Genomic DNA, 21,107 nt, shown 5'->3' on the forward strand with positions numbered 1-21,107 from the left:
TGTTTTAGAATAGATGTGCAGAAATTTTTTTTCTGTATTTTTTCATTTTTTGTTGTGGAAATTGATAACCTAAATAAATTTAAGGCTGAGCTGGAAAGCCATTTGGAATGAATGGAGGGGTGAAATGTGAGGTTTTTGTTTGTTTTTTTTTTTGCTGATGCTGCATAAGCTTGCTTTCTTGCATCATATGCCTCTATTAATGCTAATATGAGATATAACAGAAAATATGCGATTTCACCTAGTTCGGTGGTTTACTACAAACTAAAATGATGCATATGGTTCGATTACTGAATTTTCCGTATTCTGAGGCTTTCAGCGCTAAAATCTTTTTAGTATAAACATTTTGATATAATGGAAGTGACACGTTACAATTGTTTTCAGTGATATCCATAATTGGATACGAAGACCATGTTACTGAATTTTCCGTATTCTGAGGCTTTCAGCGCTAAAATCTTTTTAGTATAAACATTTTGATATAATGGAAGTGACACGTTACAATTGTTTTCAGTGATATCCATAATTGTATACGAAGACCATGTTAAGTGTTAAGTTCTGATGGTTGTGAACAGTTCTGAATTACTTAGTGGATTGTTGCTGTGTCTTATTGTAATTGTGGCCTTTTAAGGTATGTTGAAACTACAAAGGAACTCATTCTTCCAACTTAGTAATGAGTTTAATGAACAGAATGTTAAGCAATCAGAAATCCTCAGTTTAAAAATGTTTCCTATAGGCAGAGTAAAATATTTATAAATTCTGATATAGTACTTAAAAACCATCTTTAACATATCTTTTCATTTTTATTTGTTTAGTTAATATTTCATACCCTTAGGTCATTTTCCCTTCTAAGAAGTGCTAAACCTCCAGTCCCTTGGAAAACTACTTATCAGTGTTCTACTGTATGTGTGTGTGTATATATATATAAAATTTGTATTAATATTAAATTAAATTGAGTAAGTATAAATTGATGTGAAGGTTACACAAGGTGTCACTATCTATAAGGGTGAGGAAAGTAGAAAAAGAAGAGTAGCAGATTAGTGAAAAATGAAAGAATGTTAATATCCTAGAGTTTATGATGAATTAAGAAAATTATGGGCTGAATTGCCAAGCCAATATAAAGTGGGGGAACTGTAAAGTAAAATTAGTATAACAAAATATTAATAAAATGCAAATAAAAATAAAAAGCAAATGGTATAAAAATGAAAATAGCATAGCTGTCATCTAATATAGGTAATGCCAAAAATTGCTTGATCTGATGTCAGTAGAAATAAATATTGATACATGATCAGGTATTTCATCAGGGGACTACACATGACAATGTATCAGGAACTGCATTACTATACTTGTCCACAGTAGTAAAAAAAAAGTGAAAGGCCAAAAAGGAATGAAATGAAATTAACACTTTTTAATACAGTACGGACAAGGTAGTTCCAATGCAGTGTAATATATTTAGGTAAAAATAAGTATTGAGTTGGGATAAAAATGGTTAATATCAATATGTTTAATATAAGCATCAAGTTGGGATAAAAATGATTAATATCAATTATGTTTAATATAAATATGTGGAATTTAATTTAGGAATTAATTTTGTATAGATAAGAAATCAGTGTAGTTTAGAAATAAATTTGGAACAAGCAAATGGTATAAGGGTGAGGTATTAAATTGAGGATGGAAAAAGGAGTATTTTAAATTGAGAGAGAGAGAGAGAAGTAGAAAGGAATCACAAGAAAGAAAGATGATAACCAGCTCAGGACCCTGGCTGTGCCAAGCCCATACTCACTAGATGTGATTTATTTATTAACCCCAGGGGTTCCCTGGGGTTAATAAATAAATACAAAAATAGCAATAGAAGTAGGATAGTAACATTCATTTCACCCTCATATTGCACTAATAGTTTAATGAACGGAAAGAAATTTAGAATTAGACAAGTTTGTGTAGTCCCCTGATCAAATACCTGATCATGTATCAATAATATTTATTTCTACTGACATCAGATCAAGCAGTTTTTAGCATTACCTATATTAGACCTTTTACTAAAATTGTTTCCCCCCCCATATCTGATGACAGCTATACCATTTTCATTTTTATTACTATTTTCATTTTATTTCCATTTTTATACCATTTGCATTTTATTTTTATTTTCATTTGCAATTTATTAATATTTTGTTATACTAATTTTACCTTACAGTTCCCCCATTTTATATTGACTTGGCAATTCAGCCCATAATTTACTTAATTCATCATAACCTCTAGGATATTAACATTCTTTCATCTTTTACTAATCTACAACTCTTCTTTTTCTACTTTCCTCACCCTCGTAGATACTACCTCGTTTCACTGAAACCATTTCATCTACTGTTTACCTCTGCTCTAAGTTACTCTTTAAACTTTTCTTTTAAAGAGTTACATTAAAAACTCATTTATATACAGGATGTTTCAAAAATGATGGTCAATAATTTAAAGGTGAAAAGTACAAACTAAAATAAGCAAAAAAGTCCCAGTGAAAATCGGGCCGCAAATGAACCGTTTTCGAGATAATGCACATTTTCTGTTAAGATCCGCCACTGACCGACTATGGGAGCAAAAAGCTGTGAATCCTTTGCTAAGGGTGATTTTATTAAACATAAGATAATACATTTTTAATTTTTGGTTTCAACACCACAGGACTTTACAGATGTTACATGCTAGAGGATGTTCTTTCTAACACCCTTTCCTCAACATCAGATGTTATGCTTCTGGGGTCATACTCCATATGCGAAGCGCCCATGTTCTCTAAGGCGTTGATGTACCCTGATGAATGTGCACCTGTTGGGGTGCCTTCGGTGGGGAAATGCTTCTTGGTAGAAACGTGCAGCCTCAAGTGCACTGCCGTTGGCTTTACCATACATGAAGTGCATGTCTGCATACTCTTCTTTGCTGTAACCTCATTCCATGTTGACTATCTGACAAGTATGCCTGCTATGTCTTAGAGCACCGAGAGAGGGGAAACAAAGAGAATGAGCATAACCTAATCTAAACAAACAAGTCAGTGGTGGATCCCAACTCTGTACAGTTCACCTTGTCAGTGGTGGAACACAACTAGAATTGTACAATATCTCGAAAATCTATCAATATATATATTGATAGATTTTCGAGATATTGCACAATTCTAGTTGGGATCCAAAGGGAACATTTCATTTTTTATTTATTTATTTGTACACACACAATTATTACACACACACACATATATATATATATACAATATTTACAAAAAGATATATATACAAATTTTATATACATTAACATTCTTGTTACACATATATAAGATATTATATTATACATGCACTTCGTACATGTATCCCACTCAAGGGTGGCTCCTAGGCAAAAGTCCATCTCCACCTAGTTCATCTGTTTTGGCGTAGAACCTCAACAAATCCAGCCTAAGAACATGTGCAAGGTATTTTACCACTGCCAATATAAGACAGCTGTTGCCCGATGCCCTTCTCTTGGCCCGGGTTTACATTATGTATTTGTGCTGAATGCACAAGTCCCGCACCCACTAGATGTAGTGCAATACCAGTGGGTGTCAACAAATGAATTACAAGTGGAGAACTTCCACAAATTATCCTCACTTACACTCACTAATTATTATATTAAACAGATATATACAATACTTTTTTTTTTAAATATGCTCCGAGCCTCTGAATTACTGAGAACCAAGAAAACAATACATAACATACATCTTTACAATAACAATTGACATAAATCTTGTCAATAAAAATTGGCCAAAATCAATGCAACATTAATTAACATAAATCAAGACAATAGCAATCCATATAAGTCAACACAATAACAATTAACTTAAAACTTCTGTTTACACTTAAACCTTTTGTCTTTTGGTAATTTGTGAAGTCAATTCCCAGAAGAAGCTGAAGTTCTTAGCTGAGTCCTCAATATGAAAACTGATCTTGAGAAGGTTTGCAGAGCAATAAAGTTATTATGGTCTTCAACTAAGATATTTACATTGTTCTCCAATAAGTTTGGAACCACAAACATTAAATCCGTTCTAAGTTGAGAGTACAATGGACAGTTCAGAAGTACATGAATCCACGTTTCATATTCCCCACGTGTGCAGTATGGATCAGGCTCCAGGCCACGCTCAAATAACTTAGCCCAGAGGGACCCATGCCCTGTTAGCAGATAAGAAGTTGTCATAGAAGGTCTAAACCACAAAATAACTCCAGGAGTTGTTGAGAATTCCACTTGCACAATATACTTTCTTGTTACAAGCCCAAATTAACTCTCATCCCATCTTTTTTGCCAGACAACAGTAAATTCCTTCCAAAGTCTTTTCTTCTCCCTTTTAAAGTCGCTGGCTGGATCAGTCTTAATTCCAAGCATTGTCTTAAACTGTCCTTTTTTTAGGTGGTAAATCAAACCCCGAAAAGCAATATATAAATCTACAGGAATCGTACCACCAAATATTTGGAGTGCATTTGAAACAGTCCTTGGAATATTATTGATTGTCAAAAGAACTGATCTTGTGTGGAAATAAGTTTCTGTTTCACTTTTACCTTTGATACTTTTTGGTACCAAACACTTGCTGCATATGATATAATAGGCAAAAATATGGTTTTATAGTAAAGGTTCGAGGTTTTCTTTGATAATCCCCACTCTTTCCTCGAGACTCTGATAACTGAGGATGTGAAAAAACGGATTTTGTCCTTGAGTTTTGACACATGAGGCAGAAAACTGAGTTTATCATCTAAGGTGATTCCCAAATACTTAGTTTGGGATATATATGGTATTTGGGTATTATTTAGATGGATTCTGGGCGGTCTGTTGTGGCTAAAATGGTTCTTACTTTGTGAAATTATAAAAGTCATAAAACTGGTTTTACTGGGGGATATTTTCAGCTTGTTGACAGTAGCCCATGACATCAAGTCATCCAAGATAGGCTGTATTTTCTCTTCAGTTATTCTCCTTGTGTTTCCATCAGCAACGATCACCAAATCATCCGCATAGGCTATCTTACTGATACCATTGTGTTCCCGCGTTAACCATTGATCCAGCACAGTGTTACAGAGGAGAGGTCCTAACACTGATCCTTGGGGGCATCCTCTTGAAATCTGAGCCCAGTACGTAAGATGTTTTGCCACCACCTTAATATGTCTGTCGCTAAAGCACGATCGCATAACACTGTAGATATACACATCACACTCTGCAGATCTCAAGCTCCTGAGGGCACTTTCCCACCATAAAGTGTCAAATGCGCCCTGAAAGTCCACAAACACAGCAAGTACGTAGTTAGCAGGTGAGTTGGACACATAGTTGGTCAGAAGATTTATAGCGTCTTCAGTCGACCGTCCTTTTTGAAGCCGTATTGTGCTTCTGAACATAACCGATGATCTTCTAGCATTTTTTTGGATTCTTGGGGCTAACATTCGCCTCAAACAATTTCCCCAGGTTTGCTAAAAGCGAAATAGGTCTGTAGGCCCATGGATCTGATATTAATTTCTCAGGCTTGTGCAGTATCTTTAGTAGAGCTATTTTCCATTGATGAGGAAATATTCCTTCTAGTAAACACTTATTCGTCAAATTTAAAAGAATGTGTGGAAAAAATTTAACAATGACTGTGTTCTCAATCAGGTCAATACCGGGGCATTTCTTACCATTGAGCTTTGCCATGGCAGAGCCCAAATACAGGAGTGAAAAGGTTGTTATTTGTTATTGTTATTTGGTGTTTTAGGAGCATTAGCAACTAAGGCCATATTGCTCCGGGATATGCGGTGGTCATTCCCTGACCTTTCCGTATCTTCCGTATTTGGTGGTGACGGGCTCGAACTCCGGTCTAATCAAGAAGCGTGTGCTACGCACTGCTGCTCCTTCCCACCTGGCTACGGAGGCGCCTAGGAGCGAAAAGGGTTCAATGTCTGATGGTCCTTCATACTTTTCATTATCGTGATGTATTTGCATTTGTTCAGGTGAATCTAGATTCAATATATCTTTGGGGAATAAGTTGTTAATTATGGAATCCACCGTAGACATCCCATCTTGATTCTCTTGACCATTTACTTTAACTGTGTTATAAACATCTCCGCAAGCCATTTTGTTCCTTAATATCTGGTACAGCAAGCCCAACGGTTCTTTATATCCTATATCCGTTACAAAATTTTTCCAACAACTTTCTTTTGAGTTGGAAATTGCCTTTTGATAATTTTTCCTTAGAGTACTATAAGCTTCCCTGAAGGTCTGAACATCATCCTCGGCAGAAAGATGCCTATGTTGCTGGAATTCTTTTCTAGCCTGTTGAACTTGCTTTCGCAGGTTACTTAAGTCTGAAGACCACCAAGGAACAGAAGTTCTTCTTGTCTGCTTTATTTTGGCTGAGTACTCCATTGCCAAATACAGGTGGGTCTGGACGAAATTTGTAAATTCCATTGCCATCATAGCGTTTAACCTATCTACAACATCTGCAGAGAAAATAGTGAGAAGGTAATCTCTGAATTTGTTCCATTTAATGGTATTCATTGAGAAAAGTTTAAGATCGTGTGGCTGTCAATCATTATATTGCTGTTGAGGCTTCAAACCAAATACAATAGTGCGGTAGTTGCTATTCACAAGGTTTGGAATAACATCCCAGTCAGTTAGAATTATCTATTTTAATCATGGTAAGAGTGACATCTCTGTTTGATTTGCCATTCACAGTAGAAAATGTGAATGGTTTGTCAGGCAAGTTTTGCACACTTAAGTTGTAGGATGAAATTAAATCCTCAAGAGATAATCCTCTAGGGTCGGTAAAACTGCTGTGCCAGAAGCTGGATTTGGCATTTAGATCCGCTGTTATTATAAGATTTTTAGAAGCGAAATTAGTACATATATTGTCCAAACGATGGAGAGTCAATTGTATGTCTTCACTAGGCAGACAGTAAACAGATGCAATGTAAAAATTTATGAAAGGTGTAGAAATCATTAAGCAGGTCACAGTGTCCATGCACAGACCTGTAATGTTGGTAACAACCAGATCATTGTTTTTAACAATTATGGCACTTTTTGGAGGTTTGTCAAGCGAATGAATAATTCTTGCTGACATGGGAAAACCCATAACTTTGTGGGCCCAACCTCCCTACCTGCAAAGAATGAAAGGATTCCTGTATACAAATAATATCAAAATTATTTTCAAATGCTGTTATTCTAATCTCATCTCCATTGCCACTCTGCAGCGCTGACCATTTATCTGAAGAACTTTTATTCCCTCATATATAATATTACCTAAAATTGGATTCTTATCGGCCAATGCTGCTGCTGAATTTGAACCATTATCAGTCATGTTTGGTTCTGCTGTCTGTAAGTTGTACTGCTTTTAAGTATTCTGGCATCCCTTACAGAATGATTGTAATCCACGTCTCTTGCAGTTGATGCATTTTGGAGTCTTTTTTATGGGGACAATCTCCGTAGACATGACCACCCTCTGCACAGTGTCCACAATAAACTGCCTTATGCGAACAAAATTGTGCCAAGTAGTCATACCCCAAACAACGGAAACACTTGCTTACAAATCGTAAACTTACGGAATCTGTGTAATATAAATCCTAGATAGATTCTATCACTATCTAAAATATACCGCATCATGCGAGGACTGAATCCAACCACCCAATTAACCACTTTTGCACCCGATCCAGAACTAAATCTGAAAGTCACCTCGTCTTTAACTTCATCTTGTGAGAAACCATAGTCTTTTAAGTTTTTAATGAAAAGATCATCAAGTATTTCCTCCTTAGCATATTCACAAGGGACACCATACATTAACACTGTTGGATCAGATAACCAAGGTTTCTCCATTGTAAGACCTATCTCTTTCAAAGCAGAAGCAGAATAGATCCTATTAGCATCCACCGAATTTGTGGTCTCCACAAGGATCCTCCTATTCCTAAGGAGACGGATACCTTTTACTTTCATCTCCTTGTGGTCACACTTAATAACTTGTGTCACCTTCTGCTTTATATCCTGACTCGAACTCAAGGAAGAATCCTCAGTAGGCCTAAAAATAATTAGATTCTGAGGATCAGCCACACCTCTAGGAACTGATAAGGATCTATCCCGACTTGCATTGTCAATCCTCTGTTTTGATCTTGGTTTATTCTGGTTGACAACAGGATCAACCAACTTGAGATCCTGCCGCACTACCTGTGCATAAGACTTCTTATGAAGTTCAATCTGGCAATCTAACATTTCTTTTATCTGAGAAGCACTCTCCCCCAGATCCCTAGCACGTACCTTAAGGCACTCATTGTCCACAACCAAAGCTGTGGTCACTGCCTCCACGTCAGCCCAGAGACCATAAATTCTATTAGACGTTGGTTTTGTTATTTTACTTGAATCTTTAGACATTATTTCTCCTAAAGCCCTTCTTATCTTAGCCAATGTCACATACACCTCCGAGGCATGTAATGATCCTCCGAGGTTCAAACCATCTATAAAAGAAATCTCTTGGTCCTCCCTACTACAAACATTAACTATTTTCTCCCCTGTATCACTTGGGCAATCAAGAACTGCATAGCCCTCACTGTTCTTGGCTGTACTAGCTCGAACTTCTTTAACGAGAGACTGGCTGTTCTTATCTTCTTCATCATTGAGTCTTATTTTTATCCAATTTTGTTTTAAGTTTAGTTTTGTCTTTTTCCCCTTTTGTAACAGTTTTAGGGGTCTTTGATTTCCTTTTATCTTTACGCTTTACTGGTGTCTGAAAAGATTCTTTGTTAGGAGTCACCTGTTTTGTTGCAAAATCAACAGAAGAAGAATATGCATCACAAGAAGATGAATATGCTTCAAATTCCTGGGACCAAATAATATCTCGGTCTTTTTCTGACATGTTTATTAAACAAGTAATTCAGAAGACAACCAATTAATTTCAACAGTTTAACAATATATGTCTATATAGATGCTTTACCCGACCCGGGATGAAATCAGCATAAGAGTTGAAGAATTCATTGAGGTTGGTTTACGGGTTCAGCCCCTAACAGACAGGGGTGCCACAAAATTATTTACAAAATGAGTAATTTCAAGTAGATTCTTTTCCTCCAAAGTAAGGTGCTCAATTCCAAAATTAAGAGTTATAACCACTTTAAGTTTCTTTAAAAGTAGCCCAAAACTAGCCCCATGTTAACCTATGGGACTTTTCCGAAATGTAAATGTGAAATCTAACTAATAAAGACTGATATATTCCCAGTATATAGTGACATATAAATATTTAATGGCTTCTCCCTAAAGGGGGCTACCCCAAAGCCAGTAAATTTCCAGGGAAATAAGATAACAAGTCTCCATTTTGTGTAATATTATTTCAACGGGACAATGTAAAGTCTATGGGAATTTTCACAAGGGAAAATTCTGTATGGTAAGCCTATGGTGCTATAGTCTATATATGTTGCTCTTAGAGTTCAAAGACAATTTCCAAACACTGATATCTTTTGTGTCTCTTCAATACCTGCAATAAAATTTTATCCTATGACTCACCGAAGTTATCTCTATCCATGTCATATATTTTATAAACATAACTACTCTTTAAATCACGCTTATGCATTAAAAAAAAGGAGCACAATTCCATAAGCATTTAACACAACCATCACTATGCCACCTATCATCCACAGGGAACAGAGGGTCAAAGATGCTACTTATTGTACTACCAAGCCGGAGTGTGGACCATATGGTGTAGACCAATTCTTCCTTGAAAAAATTCAAGGAAAAAATTAGACAAACTCTCAGAAAGGATGGAGAATACGAGGTATGACAATAAAGTTTTGAGAATATTTTTGTTTCCGTAAAAGTGGCCACCCTGTAAACTGTTACTGTCCTCCTACTGTGTAGTCCACACCACGCTGGAGTGTGGACCGTATGGTGTAGACCAATATTGGTAAGCATTGGTCTACGCCAATCCTTCCTTGAAAAAATTCAAGAAAGAATTAGACAAACTCTCAGAAAGGAGAGAGAATACGAGGTGTGACAATAAAGTTTTGAGAATAATTTTGTTTCCGTAAAAGTGGCCACCCTGTAAACCGTTACCGTCCTCCTACTGTGTAGCCTGACCCCTCCCTACCTGCATGCAAAGGGTAAACATCATCAATCGTTTCAGTCATTGTACAAGTTGGTTCAGGTAAAGACATGTTTGAGTTCAATGTTACGTGAAAAATGGAAAGCAATTTAGAGCAAAGAGTTGTGATAAAACTTTTGGTGAAAAGTGGTGAATCGTCAACGGATATTTATGAAAAGTTGACCAGAGTTTATGGAAATGATACCATGTCGAAACCACGCATTTTCAATTGGGCAAAACAGTTTTGAGAAGGACATGAATCCGTCGAAGATGCAGAGTGTTCAGGGCGTCCTTCCACGACTCAACATGATGAAAACATTGTTCGTGTGTGTGATCTTGTTTGAAAGGTGGTTACCCACAACAACGATTGCCAAAAAACTAAACATTAATTGGGAAAGTGTTAGATTAATTTTGACTGAAAGATTAATTTTGACTGAAAATTTGTTGATGAGGAAAGTGTGTGCAAAGCTGGTAACAAAAAATCTCTCATGAGCAGAAAGAAATTCAGTGTAGTGAAAGAGTTTTTAACTTCAAAATCGATCACAACATTGCAGCACCCTCCATATTTACCCGATCTCTCTCTTTGTGACTTCTTTTTATTTCCTCGTCTAAAAGGAGTCATGAAAGGAATGCATTTTCAGTCAGTCAGAAAATCAGAGTAATGTAAGGCAGGCATTAAAACAGATACCGGAAAAGTTACGATCAATGGATCCTACACTGGAATGCATGTGTACAGTCTGAAGGGGACTACTTTGAAGGCAATGGCTTCACACCTGTATAATTTTCAAAATAAAATTTTTAAATGAATTATTCTCGAAACTTTATTGTCACACTTCGTAGGATGTGCTGGCTATAGGAAGTAATATAGGAAGTGCTGGCTTTTTTTTTTATTATTATTATTATTTATTTATTTTTTTTTTTTTTTGGCTGATGCTGTAAGAAACTTTCTTTCTTGCTTCATTTGTCACCACTAATACTAACAATAAATTAAAAAAAAAAAAAAAATGATGAATGACAAATGAAAAAGTCATCCAGCACTTCTGCCCTCATCAACATTTACCTTCATCAAGTCAGTATTTATTAATTTCCTTCCTCTAAATTAAACTAGTAAGATTAAACTACTAAATTAAACTAGTAACATTAGCATCTATTTAAAACAATTTCAAAAAACTAAATAAATAAATAAAATTTTGTTGAATATATCAAAAAAACAAGAGGCAGAAAAGAATTTTCTATCCAGACGTAATGATTCTCAGTATTATAACCTGTGGTAAGGGATGTTGTGAAATTTTCCAAATTTGATAAATGCACTAAAATCATAAAGCAATATAGACATTACTTTCTCTATCACAAAATGCTCAAGGTTAGTTTCACCATGTGAAAATCATTTGAAAAGCACTACTTTAGAGAATTTTTACCTGTTCGATACTGAGCTTTCGTGGGATCACTGATCTGAGTGTGACTCACAGTGTGGACTGAAATATTGTATGCTCTACCAGGCATTAAACCATAGAATGCTGCTTGTGCAGGTCCTGGTGGTTCACCTTCTTTATCTACATACAACACTGATTGAACAGCATCTTCAGGATTAATAGTTACAAGATATTGGTCAAATATTCCTGAAGGATATGGAGGCTGCCACAAAACTAAAAGTGTGGTATCATTTCGAAACCAGACAATAAAACGGCCTGGAGTATTTGGCTCTAGAAATGAAAAGAACACAAAAATTACTAGACATTCATTAAAACTTTAATATTTTGCATCTATATACATATATAAATCTGTTTATATATATAAAAATTTGAAAGCACAAGCGTAAATGCAGCACAGAAGTGGGTACCTAGATGACACTAGTGTCAATGTCAGTTACTTTCTCCTCGTCCACCACTGTGCACATGTTTGAGCTGTGCCTTAAAGTTTAATAATTTCCTGTGTTCATTACTGCCTTATTATTTTAAATAAATTGTGCAACCATGTCTTCTAAGCATAGTGGTGAATCTGTGCCTACACATGTTAAAAAAAGCCGCAAATCTGTCATGACTGAAGTGAAAATGGACGTTATTAGTCCTATGGAATCTAGTCGGCAGTGTTTGGAGGTGTGCAAGACGTTAAATTTAGCACCTTCTACTGTTACAACCATTATGAATAATGCTGAGAAGATAAAGCAGTCCCATACAGGAATTGTTAATGTAAGTGTTTCCAGAACAACTTATTCAAGGAGTGAGACAATGGAGAAGATGCAGGAAGTTATTAGTGCTGTGGATAGATGATACGAACCAAAATAACATTCTTGTAACACAGGCAGTGGTTATGGAAATGCTAGGCCTTGTCCATAACCACTGCCTGTTCAATGAAATTAATGAGGAACTGGAAGGGACAATCATTTTCCCTGGTATTCACAATGTAAAAATTACTGGTGAGGTGGCTGGCAACACTACAGGTGCTGAGGAATATTCTCTCATATTCCAAAAGTTAATGGATTAAGGCTCTTACACCCCAGACTTGGCCTTTAATATTGATGAAACGGCTGTACTGGAAGAAGATGCCTGGTAAGACACACACAGCCTGTGACGAGAGGTCTTTCCCTGGTTATAAGGCTGGAAAAGATTGGCTTACATCACTTCTGGGTGGTAATGCATCAGACGCTTTTAAGTTAAAGCCGATGCTGGTGTACCATTCAGAGAATCCATGTGTTATGAAGGGCACTGTGAAGACAACAGTATACACTTCACACTTTTGTCCAGAGGTGGCCCAATTTTGCAAACTTGCCCAAAAACATTGTTTTAGTCCTCGACAATGCTCCAGAATGTCCAGGCAATCTTGAAGATATCCCTAATGATGTTCTGAATGTGAAGGTCGTTTATTTGCAATCCATCACCACCTCACTGTTGCAGCCATGGATCAGGGCGTTATTGCGATCTTCAAGGCATACTATTTACATACGAACTTCAAAGGGATTGTCGAGGCAGTGCAAGTATCTAACTCAGCGACTGTGAGGGACTACTCCTGGAAAGAAGTATGTCACAATCATGCATGAATGGCATTTGGAGAAAATTGTGGCCTGATGCAGTCTCTTACTTTCTTCAGTTTGAGCCAGTTTCAGCAGTAGCATTACAATTACATCAACACATTAAATGGAAAATAAAGCTATATGTGAAAATTATAGGAATTTTGCTTTTCACAGAAGACGACTGGAATTATTGTTGAATGCAGCCTTGTAAAGGAACAGTCAAGTTTTAGGGATAGCAGGATCAAATAATCACTCTATAACAAATTACAGAGGAATAAAATTAGAACCAGAATTTAGAATCTTCTTTTTCCAAAATTTAGAAAAATATGGCATCCAGGATATTCTTTTAAGGGAATGAAAAAAACAAGCACAAAAATGGAAATCTAAAGTGAGGACTGAAGGAAGCAGTGGAAAATGGTTGAATTATAAACTTGGCATGTGATAGGGCTGAAGGTTATTACTTCTTTTATAATTTTTAATTAAAAATATATATATAAGTTACTGACAAAGTTTAGCATAGGTGATGTAAAAACTGGATCATTATTATATGCAGATGTTGCTGTGCAGTTAAATAGATGCCTGCAAAATCTCTGAATAAAACATATAAAAGTAGGAAAAACAAATCAGTAGGAAACAAACTGATTTGGAGCAAAAGTAGTATCATCCAATAGACAAACTAGTTGTTTATAATATAGTGTTTAAGCATGTTTTAACCTACGGAGCTGAGAGCTCAGTAATAAATAAAGGGATTGATAAAATAATTAGAATCTTCAGAAATTAGAATTTTATGAAAAAATATATGGAACTAACAAACGGAAGCAAGCATATTACATAAAAGGAAATAAGAAAAAATCTTGGAATGAAATATATCTAATCAGTTAAGTGAAGAAAATATGGTAAACGAAGAAAATTTAAAATGAATACAGGTATGTAGAAAGAACAGGAGAAGGAAGATTAGCTAAACAGATACCTGAAACAAAAATGAATGTTAATAAGCCAGACGCAAAGCAAGAGAAAGGAGTATTGGTGATATCAAGGAAGTCTTGATAGAAAGAAGCTTAGCTAAAAATTTAAGAGGAGATTAGTTAATGGAAGTTTGATAGTTCAGAAGTACTGATGTGTACTACCACAGTCACCAGCAAAATAAATATATACCTGCTGGTATAATGAATTTGGATATATGATGATGAAGTAATCTGTTACTAAAATGGTCAAGAAGTGGAATACTGACTGCAAAAAATTTTTTTCAGAAAATATGGTGTCAGTCAGACAAAGTGCCATCGTTATCATCATCAAGATTGGAAGCACTACTTCCAATGGATCAAATAGTCTTATTAAACCTATTTATACTCACTATAAAACATCTACAAGCTTTCATAATATCATTCCATATTTTGTATTACAGAAGTTTACAGTTTTGTAAAATTCTGTAATTAAAATCACTTCTATTTAGAAATGATTTTAATTCTGGTGATAACGATATTTTATTTTATCATAATAGTAAATTTTAAACAAAAAAAAAAAAGCAATAAAAATATAATCAGTGGCCTGTTAAAATCAAAAAAAAAAAAAAAAAAAAACCAGTTCTCTTAAGATGCTTATTCAAAATGCATAAAAAATAATGGATCTATTTATAATAAGTAATAAAATAACAGGTCAGCAACTGAAAATCATTATTTCTACTTACTTGTGGTGAAATTTAATGATATATGAGCTGAAGATTCTTTTCCTTGGTATACTGAATATAGATATACTTCATAAGTAGCACCAGGGATCAAATCATGTAAAATAAATGAAATTGTATCTTCAGTGAGGTCAAAAGTTCTAAGTGTTGTTTCATCTTGTGATGAAGATATACTTAATTTATATCCTGTAAATCCACCAGCTAAAGGGGGTTCCCAAGTCATCTCAACTATTTTACCAGTTTTAATATCAATGGAAAGATTTGATGGCAAATCTGGTTCTGAAAAGCATAAACAAGCAAATAAATACGTAATAAGTCAACTGTAATTAAGTGACCCACGTTAAAGGAACTAATGAAGAAAATTAATAATTATACTAAATATACGCATTTTCAAAAACAAAACAAACAAATGAAATAATAAACTAACAAAAATAGCAACAAAAATTCAAAATTAGCAATTTTAATGATCTTGAAAGCAGAAACTAATACATACTAACTAGTTATTCAGTGTTACAGAAACTGGATTTGCAATTTCTCTAAATACATTTTGGGTTTTCAAAAGTATATACACATTAGAACAGAGGCATACACAAAGCAACAATAACAATAAATGGCTAAATATTAATTTATTGTATGAATGCTTATTTATCCCAAGTTTACCTATGCCTCTGGAATTTAGTGTGGAAGAATTATGTTAATGCCAATAAAACAGCTCTGATTCTTTAATAACAAATCCATGTGAACATTTCATACTGAACTAGTTCATCTATATTATGTTCAACCAAGGTCTATTTTGATAGCCTTAGAAAATCGTGTCAAAAATTAACACTTATGGTGTAATTTCCAGAGATGCACATAGCACTATAACAAAAATCTAAATGGAAAGGAAGTATGAAACAGTCCTTCGTGCCTGTACTAGGGCAATACATCAGTCTATTCAATTCAATAACGTTATGTTTATACTCCAGCATGACCATATTGGTCAGGAGTGTATAGCTAGCCATCTTAACAAGAACTTTATCATACTCTTGTTAAAATGTCACATGGTTTGAACCACAGTCAACTCAAACACATGTACTACTTACTGCATACATCCCTGTGTTGACTACTTGGCTGCATTATGCCCGGTTAATGAAAAATATGATAAAATAAATCATTATTCATTAATCTTTTTTTTTTTTTTTTCAACAATACAACCAAGGCTATGAGAGGTTTGGTTGGTTTTTTTTTTTAGGAGCATTAGCAACTAAGGCCATATTTCTCCAGGGATATGCAGTGATCATTCCCTGACCTTTCCGCATCCTCTGAATTTGGTAGTCACGGGCTCGAACCCCGGTCTAATCAAGAAGTGTGTGCTTTGCACTGCTGCTCCTGCCCACCTGGGCAGGAGCAGCAGTGCGAAGTTACGGAGGCATCTAAGGCTATGAGATATCGGTGTTTTGTCTAAAAGTTGTATGTATTCTAAAGTTGATTTTCCTGTTCGCAAGATGAAAAATCTGAATTTCCAGGTCAAATTTATAAAATTTCTCTAAGCTTTAACATGGGCCATATAACAGAAACTGGACAAATGTCAACACTACTAAACAACAGGAATGGAAATTCTAAGAGAATGGTCTGATGCCCACATCAGTAATATCAAACAACAAAACAGTTTCTATACTCCTTAAGGGAAAAATCAGTTACTCACCCTTCTTTAATTTCATCTCAGGGTGTCTCTATGAGATACATTTGCCAGATAAAATACCTGGGTTGTGTCTAGAAGGGCAATTATTTTTTAAGCAGCATGCCATTTATTTGAAAAATAAGATTAAAGTTCTCTATGCTAAGCTCAAGAGGATTATTAGAGTTGATGGGAGGACAAAAGGTTAAATATTAATTTATTGTACCAATGCTTATTTATCCCAATTTTGACCTATGCCTCTGAAGCTTAGTGTGAAAAGGTTGTTATGCTGCTGGTAAAATTCTTTTGTCCACTCAACAGTTCCTTCTGGGGCATAATTCAGGATATAGAACAGTTTACACTGATTCCCTTCATGTTTTACCTGGCAAATTACCAGGAAAATTGTTTTAAAAACAAGTCTAACATAGCTAGCTAAGAAAGGCATCTTAATGGAAGTGTTGGTTCTATGATTTTTTAGTGTTTCTCACCAACCATTGAAGTAAAAAACGAAAGACGAAAAACTAAATTCTTAAAATTTTAATATTTACAATAAATTTATTTACAAACAAAACAAAATACCATATTACTGATGATAGAAATTTTAAAATAAGACAACTGTGATATACAGTAAATATACAAGGTGATAATACAAATACAAATCTCAACACTGTTGAGAAAGAAGGCAGAAGCCTTTGAAAGCTTCAGTTAGTATTTTAGCGCTTTTAACCTAGTATATTTTATTGTATTTTAAATTCAGTATTTGTATTATCACCTTGTATATTTACTGTATATCACAGTTGTCTTATTTTAAAATTGCTATCATCAGTAATATGGTATTTTGTTTTGTTTGTAAATAAATTTATTGTAAATATTAAAATTTTAAGAATTTGGTTTTTCGTCTTTCGTTTTTTACTTCAATGGTTGGTGAGAAAAACTAAAAAATCATAGTATGAATATACCCAACCCCAGGGGCCTATTTGAAGGAAGTGCTGGTTGTTGTTGCTACTGGGCTTAACGACACAAGGGCTACAGGCCAAATTGTGTCTGTTCAATGTTTATTTACAGGCAACGTATAGGTATAGATGTTAAATTATATGCTCCTGTATACATAAATATATTTTAAGTACATCAAAAGTTCTTCTATGTTTGCTTCATTTCCTATGAAGTGAGATAAATCATGAGATATTCAATGTGGAAAGAGATTGAAAAGTGTTAGAGTGGATGGTTGAATGTAAGGGACAATCAACCAGAAAATGACAGACCGTAAGTTGCATCAGACAGGATGAACACTGAGTAGGGTTTTCTCTCAATAGTAGGAAGAGATGTGTATGATGAGTGTGTCCAATTCTGAGTCTTGCCAATACCATTTCCTCTCTTCTGTTTCGTCAGAAGCTAGAGAGCTACAGCTTTGGATCTTGTTTTATCTGGTAAAGTTTATTGTCGGTGTTACTTTTCCAAATCTGTGACTAGTTATTGTAGCATGCTTTGCGAATGATAGTCGCTGTAAGAAACCCGAGGATTTTGTGAGAGAGCAGGTTGAGGATATTTAGCGGCAATGTCAGCACTTTCATTTCATGGAATGCCAGAATGACCAGGGATCCAGCAAAAACTGATTGGACATGCTGCAGGAGATTAACTGGGAATGAATGTATTTGATGATAGGATGGAAAGGTGAGAAATTCTTCCTTATGGCAGACACAGCACTGAGGGAATCTGTGTAAATTATGGCAGGTGAGATAGATAGCTCAATAATTTTACTAAGTGCTAACTTGATATCATAGCATATAATTCAGCAGTGAAAATGCTGCAGGCAGTGAGGCTGTAGCAGTTGTTTTGTTGGTTTGTTATTTGGTTTTTAGGAGCATTAGCAACTAAGGCCATGTTGCTCCGGGGATATGCGGTGGTCATTCCCTGACCTTTCCACATCCTCTGCATTTGGTGGTCACAGGCTCGAACCCCGGCCTAATCAAGAAGCGCACTGCTGCTCCTGCCCACCTGGCTACGGAGGTGCCTAAGGCTGTAGCAGTAAATGAAGGGAAAACTGCAGCAGCACTTACCGTACTGGCAGTTTTCGATCCGTCAGTATAGATTTTACAGGCACGGGAGTTCAGACTAGCATGAGCCGAGTGCAACTGCCTGATATTGCAGGGAGGTATGATATTTTACCCCCACTGAAGAAAATGTATATCATAAGAGGCAGAAACATGTCCAAGGTGGAACAGGAACAGTTGTGTCCTGAAAAATATCACTTAAATCTCCAATTCTGAACAAGCTCTTTAATCCTGAGTGAAGCAGGTCTATTTTTATTTGGTTTGCGCTCATAGAACAAACCCCACCAATTATTATAAAGATACTCCCAACTGGGGTGCAATGGAGGACTCTGGATTTTAGCAGCATATTGGAGCAGTAATATTTTCCTAAATGGAGGATCATTCGCTTCGATATAAAGACTGGATTGGAGAAGTCCTGAAAGTGCCCAATGCAGTCCTCAGATCACTGCTGTGCTAGATGATATCTAGACATTGTAAAGTAGTGCTTCTGGCAGAGTCATATACGAGTCAACCATAATCTAAGCATGAACGGATTAAAGTTCTGTAAAGGTGAAGTAAAGTATATCGATCAGCTCCTCCAAGACTGATCGAAGTATGTTCATATGCTTTAGACAAGCATTTCTTAAATGAGTGATGTGAGCTTGGAAATTAAGCTTACTGTCTAATATCAGACCAAGAAATCTGACATTAGTAGCAAGTGGGATTGGAATATTGTTGATTTGTAATTCAGGATCAGGATGGAGAGCCCGATGCTTGCAAAAATGGGTAGCAGTGCATTTCTTTTCTGATAGCCGATAACCATTCCTTAAAGTCCAGAATTCTATTTTGGTTATGGCAAGTTAGAGTTGGCATTCAATAGTATTCATAGTTTGAGACTGACAGGAAATGATAAGACTGTCTGCATACAAGTTTCAACAGTTTTTGGGATTTGGGATATCATGTGTCATGCTGCTAATTCTCACTGCAAAAAGTATAAGAAATGTGAGAAGCAGAGTGTATGCTTTTATACCGGACCTGAAAAGTGCGCAATTGCAGGAAATTTTTAATTATTTCAAGAAAATGGGCCCAGATGGTAAAAATCCATAAGAATACAATGATGCCAGGTAGTGTCAAATGCCTTTTCAAGATCTAAGCCGACCATGACTAGATGTTGTTTCCTGACAAAGGCATTGCGGATATGAGATTTGCCTCTGATGAGCATGTTTAGCGTTGATCTATTTTTTCGAAAGCCATACTGATGATCTGGCAGGAGATTCTGTGACTCCAGGATGTAAGTGAGCCTTGTATGAATCATCCTTTCGAAAATTTTACCCAAGCAGCTCATGAGAGATATGGGCCTATAATTTTGAACCAGGGTAGGATCTTTTCCTGGTTTTGATATGGCAATAATAAAAGAATGGTGTCAGAAAGAAGGATACGCATTTTCATAGATCAACAAGGTAAGCAAGTCCTTTTCAGGTAAATGCTTCAGCATAATGTAATGAATACCATCTGGGCCTGCGGCACTATTGGATGATCTATTTAATGATTCCTTGAGTTCTGTTAAGGTAAAGGGTTGGTTGCACAGGAAAGAGTGCCGCATGAAGAAGTTGATTTTATGCCATTCTGCAGCTGCTTTAATGTTTTGGAAGGAGGATGCATAGGAAGCAGAAGCAGAGATTGCGGCAAACGATTCTGCTAGTGCATCAGGAGAAGACACGTCTTTCTCTTTCCAATGAAGTATCGGAGAGGGCAGCCGAGCAAATTTGCCATTTAAGTCCTGTATCCTTCTCCAGACAAGCCATGTGTCGGTGTCTTTTGTGATGGTTGAGGCAAAGGCAATCCACGAATTACGCTTCGCTTTCCATCTAATTTGCCTTGCTTTAGCTTTACGTCCCTAATAAGCAATTAAGTTAGTTGTGGTAGGATACTTTCGGAAATTATTCCAAGCATGGTATTTCTCCTGTTTGGCATGAAGGCGCTCTGTATTCCATCAGTGATTCCGGTGAATGCAATACGACTTGGATTTTAGAATAGATGCATTGGATGCTGACAGAATCTGATTGGTTATGTATGCAGTTACATCATTAATGGGTTGTTTTTGAACATAAAGGCTGTCTAAACATATTTGGGCAGAAATAGCCATCCCAGTTCGCCTTTCTAAACTTCCAAGTGGATTGTTGGTCAGGATTTACACAAACCCCTGTTTGTAATGAGCAAATAATCGGAAAATGATCGCTGTTAAAGGGATCGGTTAACACCGACCATGTCGGTGTTAACCGATCCCTTTCCAATCACGTCATAATTGGAAAGATGGACAGTGAACAAATTAACATGTCAATTATAGAATTGGATCCTGTAGTTAGGTGGATATATGTGGGAGATCCAGAGTTCAGTTCTGAATGAGGAAACAGCAGAGATGGTGGAATGTAAATAGAAACAAGGGTAACTGAATTACCAACTTCAACACAAGCCGCCACAGCTTCTAGGGAGATTTGTAACTGGATGAGCCTCGGTGGAATACTTGAAATGATAAGAATAGCTATTCCTCCACGTGCAGGAGATTCTGATCTTCTATCTCGTCTATACATGATATAATTTGAAAATTTTGGTGAGATCTGCAGTGACAGAAATGTTTCCTGTAGAGGCCTATGGGATAA

At 35.9% G+C, this 21,107-nt stretch overlaps 1 protein-coding gene across 1 annotated transcript in view; it reads right to left on the reverse strand.

The window, feature by feature from the left end:
- LOC150089197 (tyrosine-protein phosphatase 10D-like) overlaps window positions 1-21,107 on the reverse strand; it is a 315,903-nt gene that overhangs the window by 255,558 nt on the left and 39,238 nt on the right. Inside the window, exons 3-4 of the mRNA XM_090389780.1 lie at window positions 14,761-15,036; window positions 11,482-11,766 (exon numbers count right to left, since the gene is read on the reverse strand). Of these exons, the coding sequence (XP_090245906.1) occupies window positions 11,482-11,766; window positions 14,761-15,036 (561 nt within the window). The remainder of the gene's footprint in view (window positions 1-11,481; window positions 11,767-14,760; window positions 15,037-21,107) is intronic.

Source organism: Mastigoproctus giganteus, chromosome 2 (assembly GCF_048544385.1).
Source record: "Mastigoproctus giganteus isolate SK-2022 chromosome 2, ASM4854438v1, whole genome shotgun sequence".
In the NCBI taxonomy this organism is placed as follows: domain Eukaryota; kingdom Metazoa; phylum Arthropoda; class Arachnida; order Uropygi; family Thelyphonidae; genus Mastigoproctus; species Mastigoproctus giganteus.